Genomic DNA, 25,746 nt, shown 5'->3' with positions numbered 1-25,746 from the left:
ATTTTCCTTTCCTCTGCTGCTACCTCATCCCCCACTCCTCACTGGAGATGTGGACACAAGCCAACAAACCCCACCATGGATCCTCACCCTGATTTCCTCCTGTGCTATATTCCCACTTCCCTCATCTCCACTGAGTACTGAGCCAAGCTGTCATGGCCTCTGCACACTGGCTGGGCTTTCACTCTTCCCAGCTCTTCCTTCTCATGTAAACACATAATGGAGACCACCAGAGATGCCACCATTTGTCCTTGCAATGAGAAGCACTGATTCAACACCAGGAGGCAAATGCTGCAGACATTCAAAGAGCCCAAGGGAGCAGTGAGACCAAGGTGGAGACACCCCATCTCCTGTCCAGCAGCTCCCCCCAGATTTGCTGGGATGGTGCAGTAGCATAGCACCAGCACTGAGCCTTGCTGGCTCCCACCCTCCTCATTGTCCTGAGAACAGGCTCCATTGCCTGGCGTGCAATGTCTGATTCACACTCAGAGCCAAGGTGTTTGTTTATTCCAAGTTTGCACAAAAAGTAGTACTAGTAGGTATCCAGTACTAGCTGGCACCCATGCCATACAGAACTGATGTATTTATACAAGTCAGTTCAGGTTAGTAACTCCCCAAAACCTTCCCACCATTTAATGACTGGTCAGTTAATTTATGTAAAATCACATTGTCACCAGAAGTCAGGAGAATAAGACTCCTTAAAACCAATGTAGCATTAAGAAGCAGGCATTATTACGGCACTGGATGCATGAGGGAATTGCTCCACCAAACCTGCATGCCGATTCCTACAGGTTTCTTGCTTATAAGCATTTGTCTCATACATATACATTATAATTACCAGGAATCTTATACATATTATAATTTCTTCCCAGAACTAACTGACATAGGTTACTACCCACTTAAGCATGCGTGGTAACTTTCTCTGGTGGTCCTGGGGGTCGTTACTTCATCTCTCTTCCTCAGGTTATTCACACACAGGAAGACGCGTCACTTCATCTTTTTCTCCACACCACAGTGCCAGATGTCCTTCTTGATTGCCTGTGCTAGCCCTGTTATCTGTGAACCACATGTATACATTGTAACATGTTTCCATGGTATGAGCGGGCTACTTTTAGCTGAGTTTGCAAGCCTCAAGGCACTTAAACAATTGAGCACTGTAGGAGCGTTTTTACAGGTATCAACATCACTGATTCCTTACTCCGCATGCTCAGGGAATGGTCTTTTGACCTGTAGGTGTGATTTTTAGTATTATAATGAGTATGGTTCATCTAAAGGACACCCTGATCATGTTGTGCTGACATATCGAAGTCCTATCTTGATGATGTCCATGTGTTTTCAGGATGTACTAGTCTCCAAGGACAATTTTTCCCAATTAAGACATTCATTAGCCCTGTTTCTTAATCTGCCTACGCAAGGCCAAAACCTTCTCCCACGCTATCAATTCTCTTAATTAGTCAGTGTTCTCAGGTCATCAGATCAGGACCTTTCAGGAGGCCTTATACTCTGGAAAAGGAGGCTTTTCTATAGCAGCACAAGTCCCAATTTTTCAACCATATGTCTACACAAGGTCCATTTTTTTTAACTATATGCCTACAACATCCTTGTCCCTCCCTGCAAGCTGGGTTCCCGACACCGAGCCCAGAGCCATGAGGGTCAGTCAGCACAGCAGCACACCGCTGCCTGCCACAGCCGGCACACCAGAGAACTGTGATAAAGCACTGCCTGGCCCCGCAGAGGGGGCACAAAGGCCCCTCACTGCCCTGCCCTGCCCTGCATTAGCATTCCCGGCCCCATGCTGAGGGTCCTGCCCCGCTCCCTACACCCAACCCGGGGCCCAGGAGGCGTCGCCCGGCCCGAACCCTCCAGCAGCACTGCCGTGCAGCACAGCCTCAGGCAACACGGCACTACCCCGCAAGGCACGGCCACGTGATGGGCCGGTGGGTCACCACGTGATGCCGAAAGAGCTGGGATCATGTGACCGGCTGCCAGGGTCGCCACGTGGGAGAGTTGCTGGGGGTGAGAGCGGGTGGTTGCCATGGAAATGCTGCTGCCTCTCCTGCTCCTCCTGCGTCCGCCGCCGGCCGCTGCCGCTCCCGGTAGGTGACCGGGCCGAGCCCCGCGGCCTCGAAGCAGTCTCCCTGGGCGGGACACCCCCGCCGGCCTGCGGAGAGCTGGAGCTGGGCCCCCGTTACCGGGGCTGGACTGGGCTGGGCAGTACAGCCTGTACGGTACCGGGCGGTGGCGCCGGTTGCCGGTTTCTCCGGCTCTGACGGTTCACCCCCTCCAGCTGCCCGGGCAGCGGGGCCCGGCCTGGAGGAGCGGCTCTTCCAGCAGGTGCGGGACCACTTCAGTTTCGAGAGCTGTGGCAACGAGACCTTTCCGCAGCGGTACCTGGTCACAGGTGGGTCCCGGGGGGGTGCTGTGGCCGAGCTGCTCCCAGCCCCTGCATGGCCCTGCATGGCCTTGCAATAGCTCAGGGCTGAATTTCTGTCTGCTTAAGCTCTAACCGCAGTTGCCCTGAGGCAGAGAGTCCTTGAGTTCAGTGCTCACAGAGCTGTGCTGAGCAGTCGGGAGTCAGTTTGAGCCCTTTCTGAGCCAGTCATTCCTCCAACCCACGCAGTTATCCATATCCTCCTCTCCTTCCCTTCAATTTGTCGTTATGGCCATGGGCTGTGGAGTGCAGGTTTGAGGTTGACCTCTCTGGAGCAAGAGCAGACCAGAAGCAGCTTTAGGCTTGTGCCAGGGCTGGCTCTGTGCATGTAAATCTTCAGCTGGTCACAGCATCTCTTGCAAGTGCAACTAAGTGCTCTGAATGAGGCCTACAAGAAAACTGGACAGGGGCTTTGGACAAGGGCCTGTAAGGACAGGACAAGAGGGAATGGCTTTAAACTGACAAAGAACTAGATGAGCTTTAAGATCCCTTCCAACCCTATGAGGGTGCTGAGGCGCTGGCACAGGGTGCCCAGAGAAGCTGTGGCTGCCCCATCCCTGGCAGTGTTCAAGGCCAGGTTGGACACAGGGGCTTGGAGCAACCTGCTCTAGTGGAAGGTGTCCCTGGCCGTGGCAGGGGGTTGGAACTGGATGAGCTTTAAGGTCCCTTCAACCCAAACCAGTCTGGGATTCTGTGGATGCAGCAGGAAAAAGAAATAGTGACTGAAACATTGCCTTGTTCTTACGAATGAAGATGACTCTGGGTCAGTGTTTTGCATTATTTAAAACCCTGCAACTTTATATAGCTTAAGCCATGCTGAACAGTGATGGCTTCCAGCAAGGAGCTGGCAGTGTCTTCCTTTCTAGCCAAATGCTGAGTTATCTTCTGTGCAACAGGCAGTAAGAGAGAGGAGGATTTTCTAAACAGCATGTAACTAAAAAGGCAGCAATTTCAATAACCAGTGTCATGTGTTTATCAATCCTGCCTGCTTGGAGGAATCAAGGAGAGATTTGCAGTGAGCAAAGGTGGAGCTGCGAATAGCATCAGCCCAGAGTGCTGCCCAGCTCGGTGCCTGCCTGCTGCTGCTTCACAAACTGCCCATGTCTGGGGCTTTGTATGCAGCATCTCACCTTCGTTACAGGATCTGTTACTCTGCAGCTTGCTCAGCACCTGCACCCAATCATGTGTTTCACCAAGTGTGAATTCATGGATTAGTTCGGTCCAAATATATGGGAATTGCCAGTGAATTTTGATAGCACACCCAAGGCTCAAATTTTACGAAGTGGCCCCTTTTGGACAGAACTTTGGGATCACCTGGTTTAAAACATTGCTTAACCTCTAGTTCTTTTGTTTTGGAAGTGTTACATTTTATATGCGTGTCCTGGGCAGAGCTGAATAATATTTGTGAGAAACAAAACATTAACATTGCAGTTCTGCTGGTTTACAAATAGTTTCTTACGCAAAATGCCTGTGAGGAGTTCCATTCCCCTCTACTGCTGCTTCTGCAATAGAAGACTTTGCAGATTATCAGTGAGAACTTGGGAGACTGGTATTTCACAACCAGGCATATGACACTCTTGAGGTTAGCTGGCAGATTCCCAGGATTTCAGTCTAAAACCAGACACCTTTTAAGCAACCCATCTGGTTTGGTTTTGGCTCCTGTGAATGGTTGTTTACTCCAGGAGCCAGGAAGCATATCAGAAGAAAAGCCAGAGTAAAGATAGCACTTTGTTCTCCTACCTGATACCCAAAGCAAATGCAACACAGAGAGACAATCAGCCTCTTTGTTAACAAAGAGCAGCAGTTTCCCTAATGAAAGGTTTCACACCCATTTCCAAGCCAAATCCTGCTTTGGCAAGTCTGTGTTGAGAATGCCAAGAATTAAATTCAGGGCTCCTGTGACATGCTGCAGTGGCATCTGTAGGACAACCACTGTTGGAAGATCCCTTTGATGATGAGGCTATGTGTTGAAATCAACACTTAATTGACAATCTGAGGTGTGTTGTTGAAGAAAGCTGTCTATTATCCCTCTTAATTCTTATGCAATTTAAGACTAAACTAAAATAAAATGCTTTCAAGCATTAAAGCAACTGTTAGATAAGCAAGTATTGGCATTATGGACCAGCTTGTCATCCCAGTCTCGATTTGCCTTCAGTTATAAACAAATTGGAGAATGAAGCACATCATCTTAACATAGCATTATAAATATATGTATATGATATGTCATATGAGAGAGAGATATATATGTCTGATACATATACGAAGATAGGCTAAGAGCACTGAGAAGAGAAGCCTCCAGGGAGACCTTAGAGCAGCTTCCAGTACCTGAAGGGGCCCACAAGAAACCTGGAGAGGGTCTTTGGATAAGGGCCTGTAGGGACAGGACAGGGGGGAATGGCTTTAAACTGACAGAGAAGTAGATGAGCTTTAAGGTCCCTTCCAAACCAAACCATTCTAAGTTATATGATTTACAGCTTGGCTCTACATTATATGTCACAGCAGAAAGATTTTCTAACGTCCATTTTGTGGGAAAAGTGATCCATGCAAGTGTTTTGGGATGAGTTGGGCTGAGGAGGGTATATAAATGTGAAATCATTCTTGAGGGTGGGGAGAGGCAGCTGTTTCTAAATGCCTTGCAGAACTTGAGTTTTTTAGGGATTTTCAGGCAGGATCATAGAAGTGGCAGTTCCAGCCCACATGATGATCTCATGGAAGCTCTTATTTACCCCTGCTCAAATGAGAGATTTCTATAGCCTGGGCTGTTAAGCTCTTGACCAAACTCACCAAAAGTAGAGTCATTTCATGCTCATGATGTTTGTTTGGGTTTATGGGGGTTTTTTTGTTTGGTTCATTTTTTGTGGTTTTTGTTTGTTAGTTTATTTGCATCTGTCAATTTTCTCAGCAAAGTTCTGGAAGAAAGGATTTGGACCCATCTTCTTCTATACTGGTAATGAAGGTGACATCTGGACTTTTGCTCAGAACTCTGACTTCATATTTGAATTAGCAGAGGAACAGCAAGCACTTGTGATTTTTGCTGAGCATGTGAGTATTTTAGTCATTATGACTACAAAAGAGTCTTGTTCTGTTCAGTATTGCCAAATTCTGTTCCGTATTACCAAATTCAGCTTTCTGCTGGTCTGGAAATAAAACCATCTCTTGCCATGAAGCTGAGGTGTACCTGCTGTAAGCTTTCTGCTTGTGGTAGCAGCTCTTCTTTACTTAACTATGGCTTCAGAATGTTTTTTACTGTGCCTACCAGCAATCCAGGATACAGAATTACTGTTTCAGTAAAGCCTGTGCTGCATGGTATTTGCCTTAGACTGGTGCTTTTGTAAGTAGTTTCCATGGGTCTTGAACTCCACACTTGTTTAGAAAGTTATTTTGTTTAGATAATATTTAATCTCCACACCATTTCCCACACAATTCTATTAAATCTACTATTCCGCAACTTATGCATAAAGACATTACGCTGTTCCCTTTTCTAGTTGGGGATTTCAGGAGAGAGACACGTGCTGAGGGCCCACTTGACACTCAGTGAAGTAGCTTGTCATGGACTGTCCACCCTCTACAGGATACGTCCTGAAGGTCTCTGTTTATCAGATGTAGGAGAAAAGGCAGTTCCTGAATTACCAACAAGTTAAAGGACACCACATGCTCTACTGTTGCTTGCTGTTAGTGCACACTTATCCCAGCTCTACAGTGCAAACAGGGAAGACCCAGACTTTCACACCAGCATTTCTGCAGCATATCTCTTTCCTTTCAGAGGTACTATGGGAAGTCTCTCCCATTTGGACTCGAGTCAACACAGCTGAAGAAGACTGGTCTGCTTACCATAGAACAAGCCCTCGCTGACTATGCAGTGCTAATTACTGAGATTAAGCAGCAGTATGGTGCTGCAGGCTGCCCTGTCATTGCTTTTGGAGGCAGGTAAAGGTTGTGTGTGCTCCTTCCCTTTTCAGCATCCTTTCTCAGCCACTGTTCTCATAGATCTGTTTGGCTCTCGGGCAAGTTCTAAAGGTAGAGCTTTAAGCTATCTGATAGAGAGCAGTTGTGCCTGTGCCTGAGCTCCTAAGATCTCATCACCAGGTCCCAGTCAGTTCTTCCGTCAAGAGTTAGTCTGTTTGTGATTGCTTTGGAGAAGCACCACTGACCAGGTGTTTCTAGGTAGCTTCAATGTGTGAGACAGCCAGAACTGCAGAAAATGGGAAATTCCTCCTGTAGGATCATAACATTTTACGCTGGAAATACAGAAAACTAATAATTCGGAAAATATTCTTTTTGGGAGCCACCCAGCTTTTTATTAAACACAGCCTCTTTAACAACATCCAGCTGTTTTCACTGTAGGCTCCTTTACAGTTCTGTTCTGCAATCTGCTGCTTGGTTGCTCCTTGCTTCCTAGCAGAAGTTCATTCCCAAAGCTCTGTTGCAGCTGTATTGATGCGAAGTCTTTTTCTCTTGAATGGCTCCCCATGCTTGTAGTAGAGATGCTTCCCTTTAGAAGGATTCCACCAAGTACAGGGCTTCTAATTCAGTTGCAGTGAGGTAAAAAGATCTGACAGTTACCATTACGCTTCCAACTCACGTGGTGGTGACTGGGCTGTTGATCTCAGGGGTGTTTATACTGTGACTATCAGGACAGTAGCTGGTGTAAAAAGGTCCAGGAGCCATCCTGGGGTGGAGAAGTGGGAGAGGAATTCAGCAAGACCTGCTAGGTGGGCTGCAATGTTAGACTACAGCTCCGTGTGTGTGAATCAGAGTTCAATCTGATTTGCAGTAGCCCAAAGAGCACTAAGCCTATGTGACAAAGGCCTACAGAGGGTGGAAGCAAGGACAGATAGCCTGGGAACAATATAGAGAAGTAGAGGAGCCAGGGATCAGGTTAAGAAAGTTAAAGCCCTGAAAGAACTAAATCTGCCCAAGGACATGAAGAGCAACAAGAAAAACTTCTACAGGTACATTGGGGATAAAAGGAAGACAAAGGAAAATGTGGGTCCTGTCTGGAAGGAAACTGGAGACCTGGTCACCCAGGACATGGAGAAGGCTGAGGTACATAGTGACTTTTTTTTGCCACAGTCTTCACCAGCAACAGCTCCAGCCACTCTGCCCAAGCCACAGAAGGCTCAAGGCTCACTTCCAACCCAACCACGCTATGATTCTACGAAAAATACTGAAATACAGCAGTGTTGGAGCAGCACAGCATGTTACATGGGAGAAAATAAAATAACTCTTCTGTTGCTTATAACTTTTCCAAACTTTAACCTGAAATTACTTGTGGCAGGTTTCAGCTATGCCTGTTTCCAAGAAATGCATATTGCTTTACATGTGGGTGATCTAGGAATGGTGTTTACTGCAACCACTTGAGGTGGTGAGGAGGAAGAGTTGAACACCTGTAAGCTTGTCTCCCCTTCCCTATATCTGTGCTGATCATCTATGCAGCTGTTATTTGGGGTGCCCAGAGGGAACACTCTCTACTTCCCAGCAGTAGAGAAGGCTGCATTTTCTGTAGGGTCCAGGGACACCCTTTGCTAAGACCCTGGCTAATTGCTGGGAGCCTGGCTAGTCTTTATAATCCTGTATGCAGAATATGTCTCCTTCCCCCACTGAACAGTGACAGCTTCACTTGACCACCCCTAATTTAGCAATGAAGCTGTCAGGACACATGCAGTATGGTGCAGATTTCAGTATGGAGGCAGGATTTATGTATGGCTGCAGAAGCTAACTGAGCTGCTACATTCCGACCTAGCTGGGGTGAGCTGGTGGGGAAAGGCCAGTAAGAACACAGGGTGTGCTGCTTATTTTAGATGAGGATGGCAACTACTAGATAGCCACAAGCTTCTTGTTTCCTTGTGTTAGGTGAGCCTGTGAATGCTGGCTTGAACTGTTGAGTTACTATGTTCTAAGCTGCCTATTAAAGGAAATGACTCTTTTGTCTCTCCTGTGGCAGCTATGGAGGAATGCTCAGCGCTTACATGAGGATGAAATACCCAAACATTGTGGCCGGAGCATTAGCTGCTAGTGCTCCTCTGCTGTCTGTGGCTGGGCTTGGAGACCCCACCCAGTTCTTCAGAGATGTAACAGCAGTAAGTAGCATCTCTTTTTAGGGGCATTATTTTCTTCTTTTAGGGCAGCTGGATTTTTTTCCTTTTCCATGTGTTTAAACAGACATCTGTCCTCACAGCATCAGTGCTGGGCAGGGAATGCAATTAAATGGGAACCCACAAGGAACAGCAGCAGCTGCAGATGTGATGGCTGAGCACTGCCTTAGCTGTTGGCATCTCAGGGCCCAAAAGTGCTGTTGTGGGCAGCACAATTTGGTTTAAGCACTTTTAGTATCTCTAAGGATTCACTTTCCCATTTCTAGTAACTTGACCATATTACAGCCTGAAAGTTTTCCTTTGTGCCTGGCTTAAATCCCTTTGGATAATCTATTCTTTAAATCCTCTCCCAAATGTTGTATTTTGCATTGATATCAATGATTCACAGCAGTTACTTAATCCCAAGATGGTTGCATTTCAATGAAGTTCTTGGAAATCTTCATTTCACTAACTAAAAATATTCAAGGTGTCCCGGGCATACTTAAAAGCAAAATTTAAATGTGGCTTTCACATTTTGAGAACATAGGACCCATAGAAAGGTGGTATTGCTTAGAACTGACTTACATTTAGTTTATAAGGAAAGACATGTCCTACCTGGCAGTACTGAAGTCTTGTATGTTTTCTGTTTTGCCTCTTTTCAACATGAATTTCTACATCTGGGTGACACATGGAGTTGCATGAACTACCTATGTGTGAAACTTGTGGTCTTTTTGCTCTTATTTACAGATATGAAAACCATATTTCAATGCAGAGACTTACAGGATAGATAGCATTACCACTAAGTGTAAAGAAAAGACTCTAACTGTTGAGTCAATAAAAGAATATTGTCTTTAAATTATACATTTTAAAACAAAAAATGTAATATCACTTAGTCATCTAACAGGCCCTGCAGTGGGAATTCTTCCCTGGTTGAAGCTAATTCCTTCTCAGAAGCTCTATTCAGCTGATATGTGTCTTACTTCAGTTGTGAATATGCTGTGAGTCATTACAGACCCTTGAAATGAGGGCTTTGACCTTTCCATGCCAAAAATTTTCCCATTATTTTTAAAATCTATTCTCTCTGAAGCAGTAAGCTGACCTCTGGGCTGCAATCCTAAGCAAGCATGTTTTGTTGCTTTCAAAGTAATTCCTTCCATCATCAGTGTGTTTGCATAAAACCAATTTGTGCATCTGGAATCTGAATTCAATTGCTGCACTTCGTGAGTGAACAGCCCTGAGAGCTGTTAATAGTAATGAAGGCACAAACCTTCCATGAATCACTGCAGGAGCGTTCTCTTCCTGTGAGTCAGTCTCAAATCAGGCTTCTCTGTGACTTTTGCTGAGCTTTCCCAGCTCACTTCATAAGCCTCTAGCTCACAGGGAAAGTGAGCAAAGGGCAAAAAGTTGATTTTAAGTGAAGGCATTTGCATAAGTTCTATATGCCAAATGCCCTGCCTACAGCCAGGCAGAACCCCCTGTGTGAATGTTACATACAGCCATATGCATGCTTCCGATAGGGATACTGCTGCAGGGGCTGTTCAGGCCATTAACTTAAATCAGTTTAGACATCTGAATTAGGTGATTCAAAAGAATAAAGCTAGCAGCCTGGAGGGGGGAACAGCTTTCCTTGGAATGGCTGTAATGCCTCCTGCCCCTGCTTCTTCGAGGTCTCAGCTGAACTATTCCTGAGTCCTAAGGGTCTGCAGGAGAGAACTGGAATGGGTGATAGTTCCCAGCATGCTGGGCAGCGTGCTGCTGCACTCCAGCATGGCTAGTGGGGAGCTCAGCGTCATGGCAGCCAGAGCAGACCTGCTCCTCTGTCCCAGGCTGATCCATCCCCACACTCCAATTAGACCCATTAGTAGATGAAGATCAATAAGCACACCCAGGAGAAGATTTGGAACTCCTAAAGGGTTGCCCAGGTAAACTGTGGAAAACCCCATGATGATTTATCTAGGTGTAACTATCAGACAAAGGCAGTTAGGAATGAAAGAAAGGTCCCAAATCTATTTTTAGTTGAGGCTGGGTCTTTGTAACAAAAATGATTTGAGTGATTTGAGGTAATTTAACCTTTGCTCTACCATGGTAAAGGGATCGTAAAAAAGCCCTAATAATTCTTACTATTACAAAGCACTGGCTGCCAGCAGATCTCAAACTGCCTTACAAGCTGACAGAAGAGAAACAGTTTGAGTTGCTAGAGCCTTCAGTGACAGAAACAACTTGTTACACCAGTGTAACGAGCCACACTCTTCAAACATACTTTAAAGTGCTTTTTCAAGATCAGTGATGTTTTTTCCAAGAAAAAGGATGTGGAATTCTTGGTCATCTGGCAGGTCACTGGTGGGTTTAAGAAGCAAAGCAGGTCTTGGTTCCCAAACCAGTGCGCTGCCCTCCATGCGTAACTGTCTTCTCCATGGCTCCTTCTTACAAAGTACAGTGTTGTGAGTTTGAAAACAAAACAAGACCACAAATAAAACCCCAAAAACTTCTGGGCCTAGCAGCCTGGCATCTTCTTCCCATGTCCTGGCCAAGGTAAGTGTCTCTTCTCGCTGCTTCATGTCCAGTTTAATGGCTCCACTAAGTGCAAAGTGTTTGCCTAAGAGCTTACCCCAGCAAGACCTGGTGAAACAGTTGCTGCTTGGTCTGAGCTATGCAGACTGGCAGACTGTTGGCTTCTGCTGGGATGTGCTGATTGTCTGGAGGACAAGGCAGAAGAACTGGTGTCACTACTCCTGGAGATGCAGATGAGATTCTGAACAGTGGGCCAGTAACCCCTGTTATCTCCTGGTACTTCTGGCAGTTCTTCCCAGTGCAATGTCCACAAGTATGTTGTCTGTGCAACCATAATTCCGTGTCTTTCTGTCCCTTCAGGATTTTCAGAAGTCAAGTCCAGGCTGCGTCCCTGCTGTCCGCAAAGCCTTCCAGCAGATTAAGGAACTGTTCCTGAGTGGAGGTAAGGAGATGACAGCCCTGCAGATGGCTTCCCAAGGGCTGGCAGCAGGCAGTTGCAGCCATGTTGGAAAAGAGCTGATACAGCTTTACTTCAGCTAAGTCTTCAATTAGTTCTGCTAAATCAATGCAAATGCCCACCTGGCTGCCTCTTCCTGCTTGATTTTTGATTTAATGAACAATTTCATTGAAATTGGTATTGAAATTGGTAACTGACACAAAAATAAAAACATCGATGTGGGGGCTTGCACAGTGTTAATGAAATTGTCTTTTCTGCACCAAAGTGCAAAAATACCTGCAGGTGCAAAACACCTGCATTTTATGCTGCTAAAGCCTCATGTTTCATTAGATACTTGACCTCAGCACTCACACTGTTGAGAACTGTTCAGGTGGGTATAACGACTGCGTGGCTCAGCTACTGGACAATCTGAGAAATATTTGGAAGGTAATCTACATCTTGAAGCAGCCATCACAGTCTCTTTCATCTCCGGTTGGATAGTTAGGTGAAGACAAGGACAGAGGCTGGTGAAGATCTCTGCAGTGTCTCCCAAGTAGGCCAGATGAGGTGTCACAGGCCAGTGCAGCATCATCTGGGGGCCATGCATGGTGTTGGAAGAGCTGTGGTGGGTTCCTGGCCTGTCTTAAGGCTTGGCTTGGTCTGTGGTGCTCGTGTCAGGGGCTGTGCCTCACTGCGGCAGCTGGTCCTGGAATTGTCCAGAGGAGCTGGGGTCCAAAACCCCATTTAGCTTTGGGTCACAGCAGGAAAAATGTTACTGTTAAATAGCCAAGCTCTTCAAGGTCTCCATGTGGCCATGCTTTCTGCAGCTGGGTGGATAAGGTGGTCATATTTAAGGCTTAGGCTCCCAAGTAAGTGTCCAGAGGTAAGTCCCAGGCTTCCAAGTAAAGATAGCCAAGCTCTGGTGGGCAGCTTGTAGAGTAGGATGGGGACTGCAACTCCAAAGTGTGAAGGGTGAAAATGAAGGGAGCAGCTTTCCCCAGCAGAAATGCAAACGTCTGTGAGTGCATCTTGAAGGAATGTCTTCAAAGACAGATTTCCTGGCTCCAGCTGACCTCCCTGCATTACACTGAAGTTTGAAGGCACATCTCAGGAATCCTTTATGACTGTGAGGACCATTCTCGCTTGGCAATTCTTACTGCAGTCCTGCATGGAAGCTTGCCTGGGGACACTGCCCTGCAGGACATAGCAGACCCCAGGTAGGGAGCCAGCAGGAGCAAGGAGGAGGCAGCCAGGCAGGGTATAGGCAAGGACAGGCTTGTACTAAGATGCTATTCTCACTGTGCCAGCTGGGATTGCCGCTGTCTCAATGGGTGCTGATTCCTTGGGCTCCTCCGGGAAGCTGCACAGGAAGAATATGCCTGAACAGCCACGTGTTGTAAATTGAGATATAATGTGTCCTTCCCACTAGAAACCTCATCTGTGCGTTACAGCATCCCCTTACTCCTGAGTGAAACAAGATGCCGAAGCCTGGTATTATATTCCTCTGTTAAAGTTTGTGTCTTTCATTTTCCTTTCTTCTGCAGCCTATGATGAAATTAGCAGTAAAATGGCCACATGCAATAAGATCTCTAACAAGGAGGATGTTTACCAGCTTTTTGGATTTGCTAGAAATGCCTTCACCATGATGGCCATGATGGACTACCCTTACAAAACCGATTTCATGGGTCACCTCCCGGCCAATCCAGTGAAGGTGAGTACCAGGACACAGGAGAGTGTTGGGGTTTGCGATGTGCATCTTGGTGACTGGAGTGCAGGGGGCTGCACAGCCTGAGACAGTCAGGCACACACCACTGGTGATGGTGACAGGGGGAGGTGGTGGTGGATGTTGCAGCCCTTCCACTCTGACAGTAAATCTACACTGTTTAAACTACTCTCTGATGGTGACTGCTGCGTTTGAAATGCACTGCATAAAGCTCATCAGGGAGCATTTTCTGAAGGCACTCCTACCCTGCTCTGCCTTTATCTTAGGCACAAAGTCCTGTGCAACCTTGTTGACTTCAGCTTTTAAACACTAAAGTTGCTTTGTTGTAGCCCACCCACTTTCATAGGTGTATTTTTCTTGGTGGGTAGAGATGGACATCTAAAAATCAGGCTCCTTTCTAAGTATCACCAATTGCTGTTGCAATTCTTGGTTTCTTCTGGTGTGCTGTCAGCCTCATGCTGCTGTTCTCTCCTGCACTCAGCACACCACACTGACAGGACTTTATTTGCCTCTGGCCTTGTGGCATTTATGGTTTGAGCCCTGCGTGGAGCAAAATACATTGCGTGAGAGGACATACAGGCTACACTGTATTGGGACTCAGGAGATGCTGTCTTTGGCTCCACTGGGCATCCAGTCCCCTTCTAGGGACTGTTTAACAACCTGTAAAATGGAAGTAATTATTCTACCTCCCCTTGAGAAGGACATTATTCTGATTGTAGGAGGAGCTGTTGCCTATCACTGTGGCCTCTGCACAGCTCCTTAACTTGGTAAAGGAACTGTTTGTCCTGGCCCTGTCTCCTTGTTTCTATGTATTTTGTTGCTAGAAGGAAGGAAAAAAACCCAAACCAACCAACCAACCAAAAAAAAAAAAACCCAACCCCAAAACCACCGCCACCAACAAAAAAAACCCCACAACCAAACCCCAACCTGTTGCATTAGACCCTTAGAAATCTGCTGAACCATAAAATGTGTAAACGATAATTTTAATGAATCTTCCAGCTTAGCTTTTCTGGAGAGCAGAGACTGTTAACTGTTCTGTCTGCAATTTGCCTGTAATGTCTCATCCAGGTCAGCTGTGAACAAATCCTTGCCCACACAGACCCAATTCAAGGCCTGGCTGCTCTTGTTGGTGAGTTAATATTATCATGATCTTTAACACCCTGTTCTCTAGAAGCACCTGTAAGTAGAACTGTTACATTGTTGTGCAGGATATGTGTTGTGGGAGCTTGCATGATTCCCAACTGGGATGTTTTGCCCCATATTGTCCATTGGGATATCCCATGCTGACCCATGGGTTCATCTTCTCACCTTTCCAGGCTTATTCTTGTCAGGTTTTTCAGCCATTGCAGCCCCTTAGCCTGTAACTGTCTGTAAGATGTGGACTTCTAAGGTACTCGATTCTTTTCTAAAAGTTTACCCATCTGCTCAAGCAGTCACAGGTTCAGTGCATGTTCACTGAAGGAAGGTTTCTGGTCTGCTTGTTGAGGACAAGGTTGTCCTCATAGTGACCTATGATCCAGTGGCAAGACAATCTTAAATTTATCATCATATATCTCTGTGAATACTTAATTTGTCAGCCAGCAGTGTTTGTAAGGGAATTATTAGAGAGAGAATTCAAGCTCTTTTGAAGACTTTCTCATAAAATCTCTCAAGCTGCTCATTAAAAATAAGTTCTACCTTGGTTGTTATTCAGAAAAACAGGTTCTGAATGACAAAAAAATTACTTAAGGAATTCTTATGGGTTTAATGCAGCTTAAGAGGATTGGCAACTAATTTTTTTAAATTATGCATGTCACCATGATAACACCGAGTTAGAAACCTACTGATTCCAAATCACTGCTAAAGATGCTTGGATGCTTGGCTGGCAGCTAGAAGAGTTGTTAAAATACTAATGTCTTAGCAAACACTGTTGATCTGCTTTACATATTCACATCCTACTTCTCTGAGGCAGAGTGGAACTCTGGTTCCTTTGTGATGAACAAGCTGAAAACAGATTTCTTCCTCCTGCATGCAGGGAAGCACTTGGTGCCTCTCCCTGTCCCACCGGCTGCATTCACTTGGGGCAGTTTAATCATGCAAGAGGCATGATCCACCAGAGCTTTAGGCAGGGGACTGGCTTTCTTCCACACACACCCCGCTGTGTTGTACAGGAAAACACTGTCTTCTTTCTGCATGTGCTGCAGGGCCCCACCTCCTGCAAGGTAGAGTGTAGCGTCGTGGGCTGCGATGCTGAATTGGCAGCAGTTGAATGGGGGCAGCTTCAGCGTTGTCCACTGGTTGCTTCCAGGACAGTAATACTCCATCTCATTGACATGAATCCATTCCTCCACCTGCAAAGAACCATACCAACACTCACGCAGTGTGTCGTGCCTGTCACGTCAGGCTTGCTTGGTTCATGATAAAGGAAATCAGTGTCTCACCATCGATTTAAATACCGTGGGGCTTAAGATGCCAGATTTTTGATCCACATTTAGCAATCAGAGCCTCAAAAGAAGCTGAATAAAATTCCAGGATGGCACAGCTTTGAAGAAGCTTTCTTCTTGGAAAATCGGAAGAGTGAGCTGAACAGGGGGCCACAGGGACCTGCTGGAACTGGCATAGCCCAAGTCCTGCCGGCTCTCCAGACTTTTCACACATGACAAAGGAAATCCTCTAAAGTGGCTATATTGCATTGAATTCTGGATAATAACTGAGTTTGTGTCATCTGGAGGAATTTGATGTCAGCCTTGATGTGCCTTGATTTCTATCTCTTCCTCAGTGAGTAATTAAGTGCTCTAAGACACCCTCATTCCTTCAGAAGAAACTGTACTCAGGCTATAGTGGGGCCAGGCCCTGAGTCTTTACACTCTCAAATGGGAATTGCTGAATAATTTTTGAAAACTCATTTCTCTTGGCTTCAGGGAATGGGATTCTCCTAGGGTGAGCCCTTCAGCCCCTGTCAGGTCTCTTCCCAGAACACAACGGGCAGCGCTTTCCGTCCTCTTTCAGAGGTGGGGAATCCAGGTTTTCAGGACTTGAGCCCATCTTTCCTAAAATCTAGCCTAGTGTCCTCACTGCAGCCCATTCCTCTTCTAGTCTGCCAGTGTTCCACTCCCTCCCAGCTCAAACAAGAAAAATCTGGTGGTCAGTGTGTTTGGGGCAGGGTACGTGACAGGTTTTCCTGCATTAGCAGCCTGCACCTCCACCTGTGTTTCCTCTATTTAAAGAAGATGCTTTTAACAGCCTTTGTACTCCAGCAAATAGAGTGTGATAAGAGGGGAGCTTCTGATGTGCACGACTGTAATGGCAGGCACATTTTCATAAGCTTATTGGCCTGACTTGCAACTGTACCAGTCCATTAAAGAGGCTGGTACCTATTGGAATAAAAAAGTCAAGGCCTATCAAGAGGGAGACCCCATTTTGGGTCAGATTTGAGACTATAAGAGCAAATAAACTTACTCCTTTCAGCGTCCTTCCTCCAATGCAAAAGATCTTGTCCCTGACTGTAGCCATCCCATGATCACAGCGGGTGAAAGCCATGGCACTATTGCAAATCCAGCGTCGGAGGCGAGGGAGGTAGCTGTAAGTGTCTCTTAAGGTTTTACCCCCAGAGAAACCCCCTAGAAGGAGAGCAGAAGTCTTGAAAATCTATCCATCATCCTACGTGATATCCAGCAAACCTTCTGCAAACATTAGTAGAGCCGATTTATTTTTTTTCTTGCAATACCCAAGAAGCTCAGGTTTAAAATTTCACACCATCCTACAGAGCTGATGTCATATGGAATTTAAAACTTGAGCTGCTCAGGTATTTTAAAGAGGAAAACAAAACAAAAAAAAAATCCAATCAAAACAGTTCCAGCTCTTTTGTAAATTGGGGGATTTCCAGCTCTTTGGGTATTTCAAATGTAACCAGGAGCAGCTTTCCTTAGGGAATCTGCTTCCCTTTCTGCCTTCCCTGCTCTTGAGGCCTCAGGTGTACAGTCCATCACAGAGAAGTGTCCTTCATTGCAACTGTGCAACTGAAGTTAATCTGGACTGGACTAGTGCAGTGATCCCAACTGGCTGTAACTGGTTTATGGAGCAAGGAGCCTGTAGCAATGGCAGACTAGCCCAGGACTTTTAATTCAGAGGCAGTAACACAAACAACACAGTGCTTTTCCTAGGACAAACCAAAGATTATCTTTCAAGTCCAGACTAGTAGCTGCAAAAGCTAAGTATCCTACAACACTTTCCTGAAGTGTTTAAACCCATGCTGCTTTACTGCCAAACATCCTGCACCACCTACCAGAAATCCCTGTAAAGACTGAGGATCCCTTGTATGGTAAGAGCCTGCATTATACTTCTTTTTGTACAGGTTAACAAAGCAGCACAACAGCGGTAGTCCTACATTTTCCATTGAGATTAATACCAGGGTTTAATCCATCCCCAGCACTATGGCAGCCTGCTCCTGGTTTACCTTTCAGACAGCAAAGGTCTCGGATTCAGCCAGGATTGCAGGGTCAAAGGTGAGCAGGGATGTGGATTGCAAGTAGATGGTATTACCTTTAATGTCTTGGGACAAAGACATTAAAGGTGACACGAGAAGAACACAGGAGGGCAGTGAGGCTGTGCTAAAACAGCAGGAAACTGACCCTGGAGCTGTGGGTGCTACCAGTGTGGGTGCAGGCTTAGACTGTGACATTAAGATGCTAGCAAAAATCAACAAAACTGTATGAAAATATGCTGCTTTCTGCCAGCTCTATCACCTGAAATGTAGAGGATTCCCTTGTGGGTCGTGCCTGCATGATCAGCAATAGGCATGGGGAAGGGAGCTGTGAACTCCCACTTGTTGTCAGCAGGCTGGTACAGTTCCACCGTGCGTGTGAGGGTCCCCAGCAGTGTCCCACCACCCACGGCGACAATGCGGTCAGACAGCACATCTGCGTGGAAGCGTGTCCGCCGCTGCAGCATGCTGGCGACCTGGAGCCAGGAGGTGTTGCGGGGATCGAATCGGAAAACCTAGGATCACAGCAGAGGGCTGAGAGTTAGAAGGTGGCGCATGGCTGGCTTGTGTCTTGTGCGGCTTCAAGAAGTGAGAAACAGTTCCCCAGGCTGAGGAAGGTTTTATATTCAGACCTGGACAGGCTTAACTTCCAGTGCCAGTCAGCTGCCTCAGCAGCACCTCCCAGCAGAGCTGGAGGCTCAGTTGAAGCCTTTCTGGAGGTCTAGGGGCATCTGGAAATAAGGTTGTTCCCTCAGCTCCAGCAAGCAGGAGGTGAAACACCTTGGCTTGGTGAAATACCTTTGTTTCAAACACAATCTAGCATACGTCAGGTTAAAACTGTTTCAGTGAGATTTAAACAAGCACATTTGCATCTCTGCTACTGTTTTGAGTGTGTATTAAAGAGAGCAGCTGAGCTTTGCCTGCTGCTCTTGTCCAAGAGAAGGCAGGAGTGGCTTCCCCTCCCCTTATCCCTGGTGACAATACTAGAGAGGCACAGCGCCCCTGCTAAGGCTGGGCTTCCACTCACATCTCATTCAGCGGTTTTTCAAAAGCTTGTTTTGCCCCTCCTGTTAGAAAGCCCAGGTCATTGAGCAAGGGCAGTGTCTGCAGAACCACACGGGGCAGGTGCTGAGCTTGGGCTGTTGCCGTGCTTCTGCAGCATCCTCTGCTCTGCCGCTGCTGAGCTGCCTCCTGCCTTCAAGGCAGTGGAAGTGAGTTGCTGTTTGCAGTGGCACTGTTGAGCTGTGCTGAAATAAGCCCACCTGGGAGCTTGAGAAAGGAAAACATGCTGGTTTTGCTATCAAGCTCACTGGAGCCATCTAGGAAAATATAAAATCCTGGACAAGTCTTTTTACTCCCCAGGCAGAAGGGGAAGGTCCTGGGACCTAAAGCAGATTTGCATTTCCAGGGCAAACCCGAAGAAAGAGCAGTTCTCAAGTGAAGTGGTGAAATTCAGCTATTCCTCCCAAGGATGAGTCCCATGACAGCAACAATGGGGATAGGGATAGCATTTAGGGGGTTGCTTGTTCGACTGATGTGGACCTGGCTGAACCTGCACCATGGAAGTTGTGTACAGATTAGGATAACAATTTACAGTAGAAGCAAGGTGAGACCAGGGCAGAAGATGATTCCTTCACAGGCTGTTTGGAAGCTGTATTCCCAAGGGCTTTCAGTACTGTCCAGAGTGCTAAGAAATATGTAGAGGTGTGAGAGCTGTGGTGGGCAAGAGGAATGACTCCCTCCCTCCCTCCCTCCCTCCCTTCCTCCCTCACCCAGCCATTTTTCCAAGGCTAAAGGTTTCTCGTGTCTTACCTCATTTGATGGTTGCTTTCCAGTGGGATCAAATTTGCTCTGTCCTCCAATGACAAAGAGAAAGTCATTGATGATGGCAACACAGTGGTTGTACACTGGCATGCAGAGGTCCCCGACCTTGTACCAGGAGCTGCAGCTCTGGTCCGCAGCCCACATCTCTCTGCACACGTGGTTGGTCGTGGTTCTGCCACCAGCTACAAGCAGCACAGTGGAACCAGCACGGAGGCTCGTGCTCTGGGTCTGCAGGACTGGCTGAGCATACAGCTGGGAGTGGTAGTTCAGAGCCTCCTGCACGTACCTGTGGCAGCCTGAATCCAGCCTCATAAGAGGCATTTCCTGGACACATCTCTGCAGATCCCATAAAGGAATGAGAGGGAATCTTATATGCCTTAAAATCTCTGCTGCATCTTTCAGCCGTGTGCAGTCATGCTGCAGCCAGCTCATGGCAGCTCTGAACAGCTCCAGCTCGCTGCATCCCTCTGCGTTGGTCCTGCCCAAAATTTCACAAAGGGTTCCTTGGTCCAGGTCTTTCAAGCGCTGCGGATCAGCCAGGATCTGTTTGCAATGCTGCCCTACGTAGCACATGGCTTTCTGTCTCAGGTCTGCTGGGCCGAGTTTGTTAACAATGTTAAGAACATCCATGCAGTTCTCATAGTTCAAGCAACCCTCCAGGAAGCAGAAGCACAGCTTGATCACCTCCCGAACAAGGAGGGTTTCTGCAGCTTTGAAGGTCTCCTCAATATTCTGCAATGAGAGGTCTAGTTTGTTGGAGTAAATGAAGTTGAGAACATTCCTCAGCCCAGCAGCACTGACAGCTTTCAGCCGGATTTTAGTGTCTGGGCTCCCCGCTCTGGTCAAGTTTCCAACAAACAGGATCTTGCAGTAATTACTTGCTGAAGCTAGAACAATCTTGTGGGCTGGAAAGCAAACCCCTTCTGCCTCCAGCGTCACATCGCACAGTGCACTCTGCGCGCGAAGGCTGCTGAGCCCGTCCAGGAGTTTAGCCAGGTAGGTGTCTGACGCCAGGCTCGCAGTGCTGGCCTGCGAGCGCAGCAGCATGGCTCTGGAAGCAGCCCTGGAACTCAGCTGCATGTGGTCACTGCATCTCCTGGGCACTCTTCTGCAGCCGGGACAGGGGTTTCCTGCTTCAGGGGAGCTGAGGCTCTGCTGCCCAAGCACACGGAGTGATCCAAACAGCAGCAGCTGCAGCAGTCCCCTCCCCAGCAGCCTCTGCCCAGTGCTTTGCAGGCGCAGTGTGCCCTGTGCCTTGCAGAGCTGCTTGGGACTGTTTGCAAGTGTAGCTGTTGTTGATGCTGGCTATCACAGAAACCCCAGAGTGTTTGTGGGTTTTGCCCATTGGCTGTGACACTGGCAGCAGTGGACAGCCACCAGCATAGCCACATTCTTCTTCCTCGCTATCTGGTAACTACCCATCTGCACAAAGAGCAGCTCATTTTTCAGCAGCTCCCCAGCAATGCTTTGTTGGGTGCCTGGTTAGGTGCTCTTTCATCTGGGCAAGTCTGCACATGCCGTCTTTCCTTCTTGAACAACAGTCAAACAAAATCCTGTCTGTGACAGGCCACCCTTGGCCCTCTGACTAGATTTTATCAATTCAGACAACAGCTACTTTCAAGGAGGGCGTGGGAAGGTCTCAGCACTTGTGTCCTCTTCAGCTTGAAGCAGTCAACTAACATCCTGTATACAGCCCGCTCTCGTTGGTGTTGGAGATTGGAGCCTAGGGTTCTCCCAGCACCTAGTGAACCAGTTGCTTGGCTTTTGGCACAAGCAGAGAGCACCTGTAGTCTCTTTTCTCCCTGTGGATACAGCAGAATCAAAGGGTATCCACGGCCAGGCTTGAGACCATATGAAAGCTTTGTCATTAAGTTGGGATTGTAGCCTAATGCTGGTCAGCCCCTGCCCCAGGCTGACGTACTTGTCCAGCTGGGACAGCCACCCCTCTGCTTGCCCTTGGCCATGTGGTTTGGGGGTGAGGCGATGGGTGAGACAACAGAGAAGGTGCTGACAGGTTGACTCTGTGCTCTGTTCCCTGTCAGGGGTGTTCTACAACTCCTCCGGCTTGGCACAGTGCTATGACATATACCAGCTGTACCAGTCCTGCGCTGACCCCACGGGCTGTGGCATCGGCCCAGATGCTGAGGCCTGGGACTACCAGGTAAAGTTTTGGAGACAGCAACAAGTTCCGGCTGCTGGTTATCCTGTTTCCCCCGCCCTGCCCTGTGACAGCTCTTCTACCTCTCTTAGGTTTGCACTGAGATCAACTTAACTTTCAACAGCAACAACGTGACTGATATGTTCCCCGAGATGCCCTTCACAGAGGCCATGCGGGAGCAGTACTGCTGGAACAAATGGCATGTGAAGCCACGAGCACACTGGCTGCAGATAAACTTTTGGGGAGGAGGTGAGTTGTGCTGGCTGCTCGTCCCTTGGCACTACCCTGCAGTTTTCTGCCTGTCCCACCTCTGCCCAGCTGAGCTCTGTTGGGACAGGTACAGTGCACTAACAGGTCCTGGAAGAAAGTCACAGCCTTGTGCTGACTTGAGCCAAACAGACCTTTCTGTACCTCCTCAAGGCAAAATTGGAATACCTAAAAACTGTCAAGTATTTGGTTTATTCTCCTGTGTTTTCTGTTCTTGGCCATGTTTGCTGCAGTAGCCAAATGCGTTTGGATAAATAGGCAGGAAGGAGACCTCTCACATGTCATCTCTCTGAATTTCAGACCTGAAAAGTGCAAGCAACATCATTTTTTCAAATGGAGACTTGGACCCGTGGGCTGGAGGTGGGGTAAGCATGTGCAGTCCTGCACCCCCCAGCACAGAGAGCAGCCTTTCCAGGTGATACACACCACCCCCCCTCCTTTCAGAGCAGCACTGGTGATTAATCTTTCCTACATTTGAGTTTCTGATGGCAGCTGTTTTATACGGAAGCATTGAGGAGCCTCAGGACATTAATGATCATAGAATCACTTCATTTGAGATGGGGCATTGGGCTCACTGGGACTGCCAGCCCTGCACACAGTGGCAGGCATACTGGGGGTCTCTTCCCATGCCTGTCCTCAGTCCTGACCAACTCACCTTGCAGTTTTTAGAACAGAAGCCCAGTTCCATCTGGTCACTTGGTGAGAGTTTCTCTCTGCTCCTTCTTCTTCCAGATAAATAGCAGCCTCAGCCCTTCCCTAATTGCATTGACTGTTAAAGGAGGCGCTCATCACCTAGACCTCCGGTAAGTACCAAGCTCTCCTTTGGCTGACGAAATCCTCCTGCCCTGGGTGTTAGATCTTAGCCACAGTCCAAAGATCCAGGAGATCCTTTAAAAGGGGTTGGATATAGACTGTCACAGCCTAATTGTGGAAGAGCAATCTTCTTCCCCAGTTCAGGGCTCTTCCAGCCTCCAGGGAAGCCAGGCAGTGCAGAACTCAGCACTAAGCTCACATACTCTCATTGGAACATGTTCTTGCACAGGGATTGGCACAAGTGTGTGATAGCCTGTAGCTATCAGTCATGTGAAATAGTCCAGTGTCTCTTGGCATTAGGCATCAGCCTTCAGCCCCAGAGCAGAGGGCAGCAGCCACCAATGCAAGGGAGAGCTTGGGGCTCTCCAGCCTGCCTCCCAACCTCCTTGTGGATGCCACGCTGTAAGTTTTTTCCAGGGCATAAATACCAAGTACAAAACAGATAAGCTCTGTCCTTCAGTTCCCTGGCTTGGCTTTCTCTGTGCAGGAGGCAAAGAACTGCCCCCACTGACCAGCTCACCCTGCTCTGCTTTCTCTAGAGGACACAATCCAGCTGACCCCCCATCGGTCACACAAGTGCGCAAGCTTGAAGCAAGCATCATCAACAGCTGGGTGAAAGCTGCAGGGATGGAAAGAGCACAAGAGAAGCACCCAGGGGCTTCAGCTGTGAGTACGTCCATCCCCATAGCCTCAGACCTGCGGGTGAGGCTGCCAAGCTGCCACTAGGATACAAGAAGACAGCTGAGCCTGCACCATTTGAGGAAGTGTTATCCATGCTGGTGGAAATTCACCCTTTTGAAGTGTCTTACCTGCCCCTCATCAAGCATCAAAAGAAAAGCAAAATGCCAAATCTATGACAGAAGCCCAAAGCACGTTGTGCAGCTCTCATGCTGACCTGCTCGCAGTGAGAAGGCATTACACATGGTGGACATGCTAAAAGCTTGCCTAGAAGGCCCCAGAACCACCACTAGCCTGAACAGTCTGGTTACATGAGGCACCTTAAGGTTAAAGCTAAATTATTTTAGACAAAAAGTAAAGATTAGATGACTAGAGGAGAAGCAGAGGTAGGGTCATTACTTACATAGGTTCACAGGACTCCACCAGAAACCAGTTACATACAAAAAGACTCCATTAGCCTCATCCAGTGCTGGGGGGTTGGGTGGGTTTTTGGTTTGTTTTTAACTTCCTCAAGAGATCTTCAGTCCTTGAGCTGGAGGTTTACACCTAGAAGTCATCCTGTTGTACTGCTGTCACTCGAGAGCTGCGCATTAGTGACCAGTAGAGCACAGTTTTGCTCCAGACATCTTCAGATCTTTTTAAAATAAATTACAAGTCTGATAAAACGTGTGATATGATTTCATGGCTTGGTAGTATAACCAGAGAAGATAAAACTTCAGGTGGAGCAAACTCATCTTTGCACATCAACAGATTGGTTCTCACCTACTGGAATTGCTATGCACTAATAAATACTAGCTTAAGTGTAGAAGTATTAAATCCTGTAATCAATTGGCTGCCTCAGTTGATCCATTTGCAATGATTTTATGACTTAGTGGAGGAGCCTCCTGGCTCCCCAAAGGTTTACATTACTTACACAGGCAGTCACGGCATTGCCTCAGCTTCTGTTCCACTGCTCAAACACAAGGCTTTGTGTGCAGTATTTGCACTGCTGGGTCCTCCTGGCCATCACAGGGCGACTGTTCCCAGAGCTACAGTGGCAGTCGCTGATGGTGTTTCACAATATTCGGGTGCTGACAAAAAGCCTTTTTGCATACAACCTGCTTATCTCTTCCCTCTTCTTACAACCAACCAAAGGTTCTGCTCCCCCCAGCACTGAGGAGTGCAGGGGGAGGGAAAAGCAGGAATGGATGAAGTCCATTTGTCAGATCTTTCAGGCATGTACAAATGAATGACAATGTAGGGAAGACTAGTTAGTCAAACTCCAGTCCCCAAAGAAAAACACTTTGTTAGTGGAACTACATCCTCAGTAATCAGAATCCCAGACTGGTTTGTGTTGAAGAGACCTTAAAGCTCATCCAGTTCCAACCCCCTGCCATGGGCAGGGACACCTTCCACTAGACTAGGGTTGCTCCAAGCCCCATCCAACCTGGCCTTGAACACTGCCAGGTTACTGTTAACATAAAGCCACGTGAAAAACAGAAGGGTTCACATCAGCCAGTACTATGGACCTTGCAAAACTGCCAGTTTCTAAAACCTGCAGTGAGACTTCAGTCCTCAGAAAGTGGAGAGATCAGATGCTAACTGTGGCCCCATCCATCTACTGGATTTTCTTTGAGCAAGGTCCGTATTGTTTCCTGAGCTGTGGCTTAAAGCCCAGAATATGAGTTCTCAGAGCCCCACAGCTGTGCAGCACAACGTGGCTGTGTCCCTACCCATTTGTGTTTCTCCGTGAAAGCATAAGTGAAAAGTATAGCTGGGTGGAGCTGGGTTATTGTGTATTGGTTTATTTTAATTAGGAAAGGCACTCAAGCTCTTGGAGAGAAACTAAGGCAGCTATTTGTGCAAAAGGACAGAATCACTGGCTGAAGTGATTTCCACAACATTCACCTTAAGCATCAGAAGCATACAAGCACATTGAAACACCAGCAGGGATTACTGAGCCAAAGCCTGAATTGCAAGGACTAAGAACCAGAGTCCTCAAAAGAAAACCTTTCAAAGATGTGCAAAGCTTCTGTAGTGCTGGGGGAGCACACAGTGGAATTGAGATGGGCTGTGAAGCTCAGCAACTAATCTGACACAGCATATTATGTTAAGGAAGTAAATAAGCAATTAAAATCACCTTTGCAAAAGAACAGGAAGAAGCATATGGACTTTTAACAGATTATTTAGGTTTCTGCCCTTTCACATGTGATACAGGAGCCCTGAACTATCTTAACTTCAGATTTAAAGGATTTAAAGGACAAGGACAGTAAAGCCACACTTTGCAAAGAGGTTCAGTATCCCATGAAGAAGTAGGTAGAAAGAAAGTAGTTGAACAAACAGGCTCAGCTAAAAGACAAGAAGTATGTTTGGGGAAGTGATGATTTATTCTT

At 47.3% G+C, this 25,746-nt stretch overlaps 2 protein-coding genes across 2 annotated transcripts; one reads left to right on the top strand and one right to left on the bottom strand.

Moving 5' to 3' along the window:
* The first annotated feature begins 1,955 nt into the window (after positions 1–1,955).
* On the top strand, positions 1,956–24,202 carry DPP7 (dipeptidyl peptidase 7). The gene is made up of 13 exons (XM_030506739.1): positions 1,956–2,093; positions 2,285–2,398; positions 5,331–5,470; positions 6,192–6,355; positions 8,373–8,508; positions 11,374–11,455; positions 12,994–13,160; positions 14,241–14,301; positions 21,501–21,619; positions 21,709–21,865; positions 22,184–22,248; positions 22,616–22,686; positions 23,236–24,202. Exons 1-13 carry the CDS (start codon positions 2,033–2,035, stop codon positions 23,420–23,422), a joined length of 1,524 nt encoding a protein of 507 aa, XP_030362599.1. The 5' UTR covers positions 1,956–2,032; the 3' UTR covers positions 23,423–24,202.
* LOC115616923 (kelch-like protein 9) lies at positions 14,519–21,182 on the bottom strand. The gene is made up of 4 exons (XM_030506738.1): positions 19,447–21,182; positions 17,897–18,149; positions 16,611–16,771; positions 14,519–15,502 (listed from the first exon to the last, which is right to left on the bottom strand). The coding sequence occupies exons 1-4, from the start codon at positions 20,536–20,538 to the stop codon at positions 15,107–15,109; spliced, it is 1,902 nt and encodes a 633-aa protein (XP_030362598.1). The 5' UTR covers positions 20,539–21,182; the 3' UTR covers positions 14,519–15,106.
* Positions 24,203–25,746: the final 1,544 nt, after the last annotated feature.

This window comes from Strigops habroptila, chromosome 15, assembly GCF_004027225.2.
Source record: "Strigops habroptila isolate Jane chromosome 15, bStrHab1.2.pri, whole genome shotgun sequence".
Taxonomy (NCBI): domain Eukaryota; kingdom Metazoa; phylum Chordata; class Aves; order Psittaciformes; family Psittacidae; genus Strigops; species Strigops habroptila.
The sequence above is the reverse complement of the archived record's forward strand: the minus strand, read 5'-3'. Positions and strand labels throughout refer to the sequence as shown.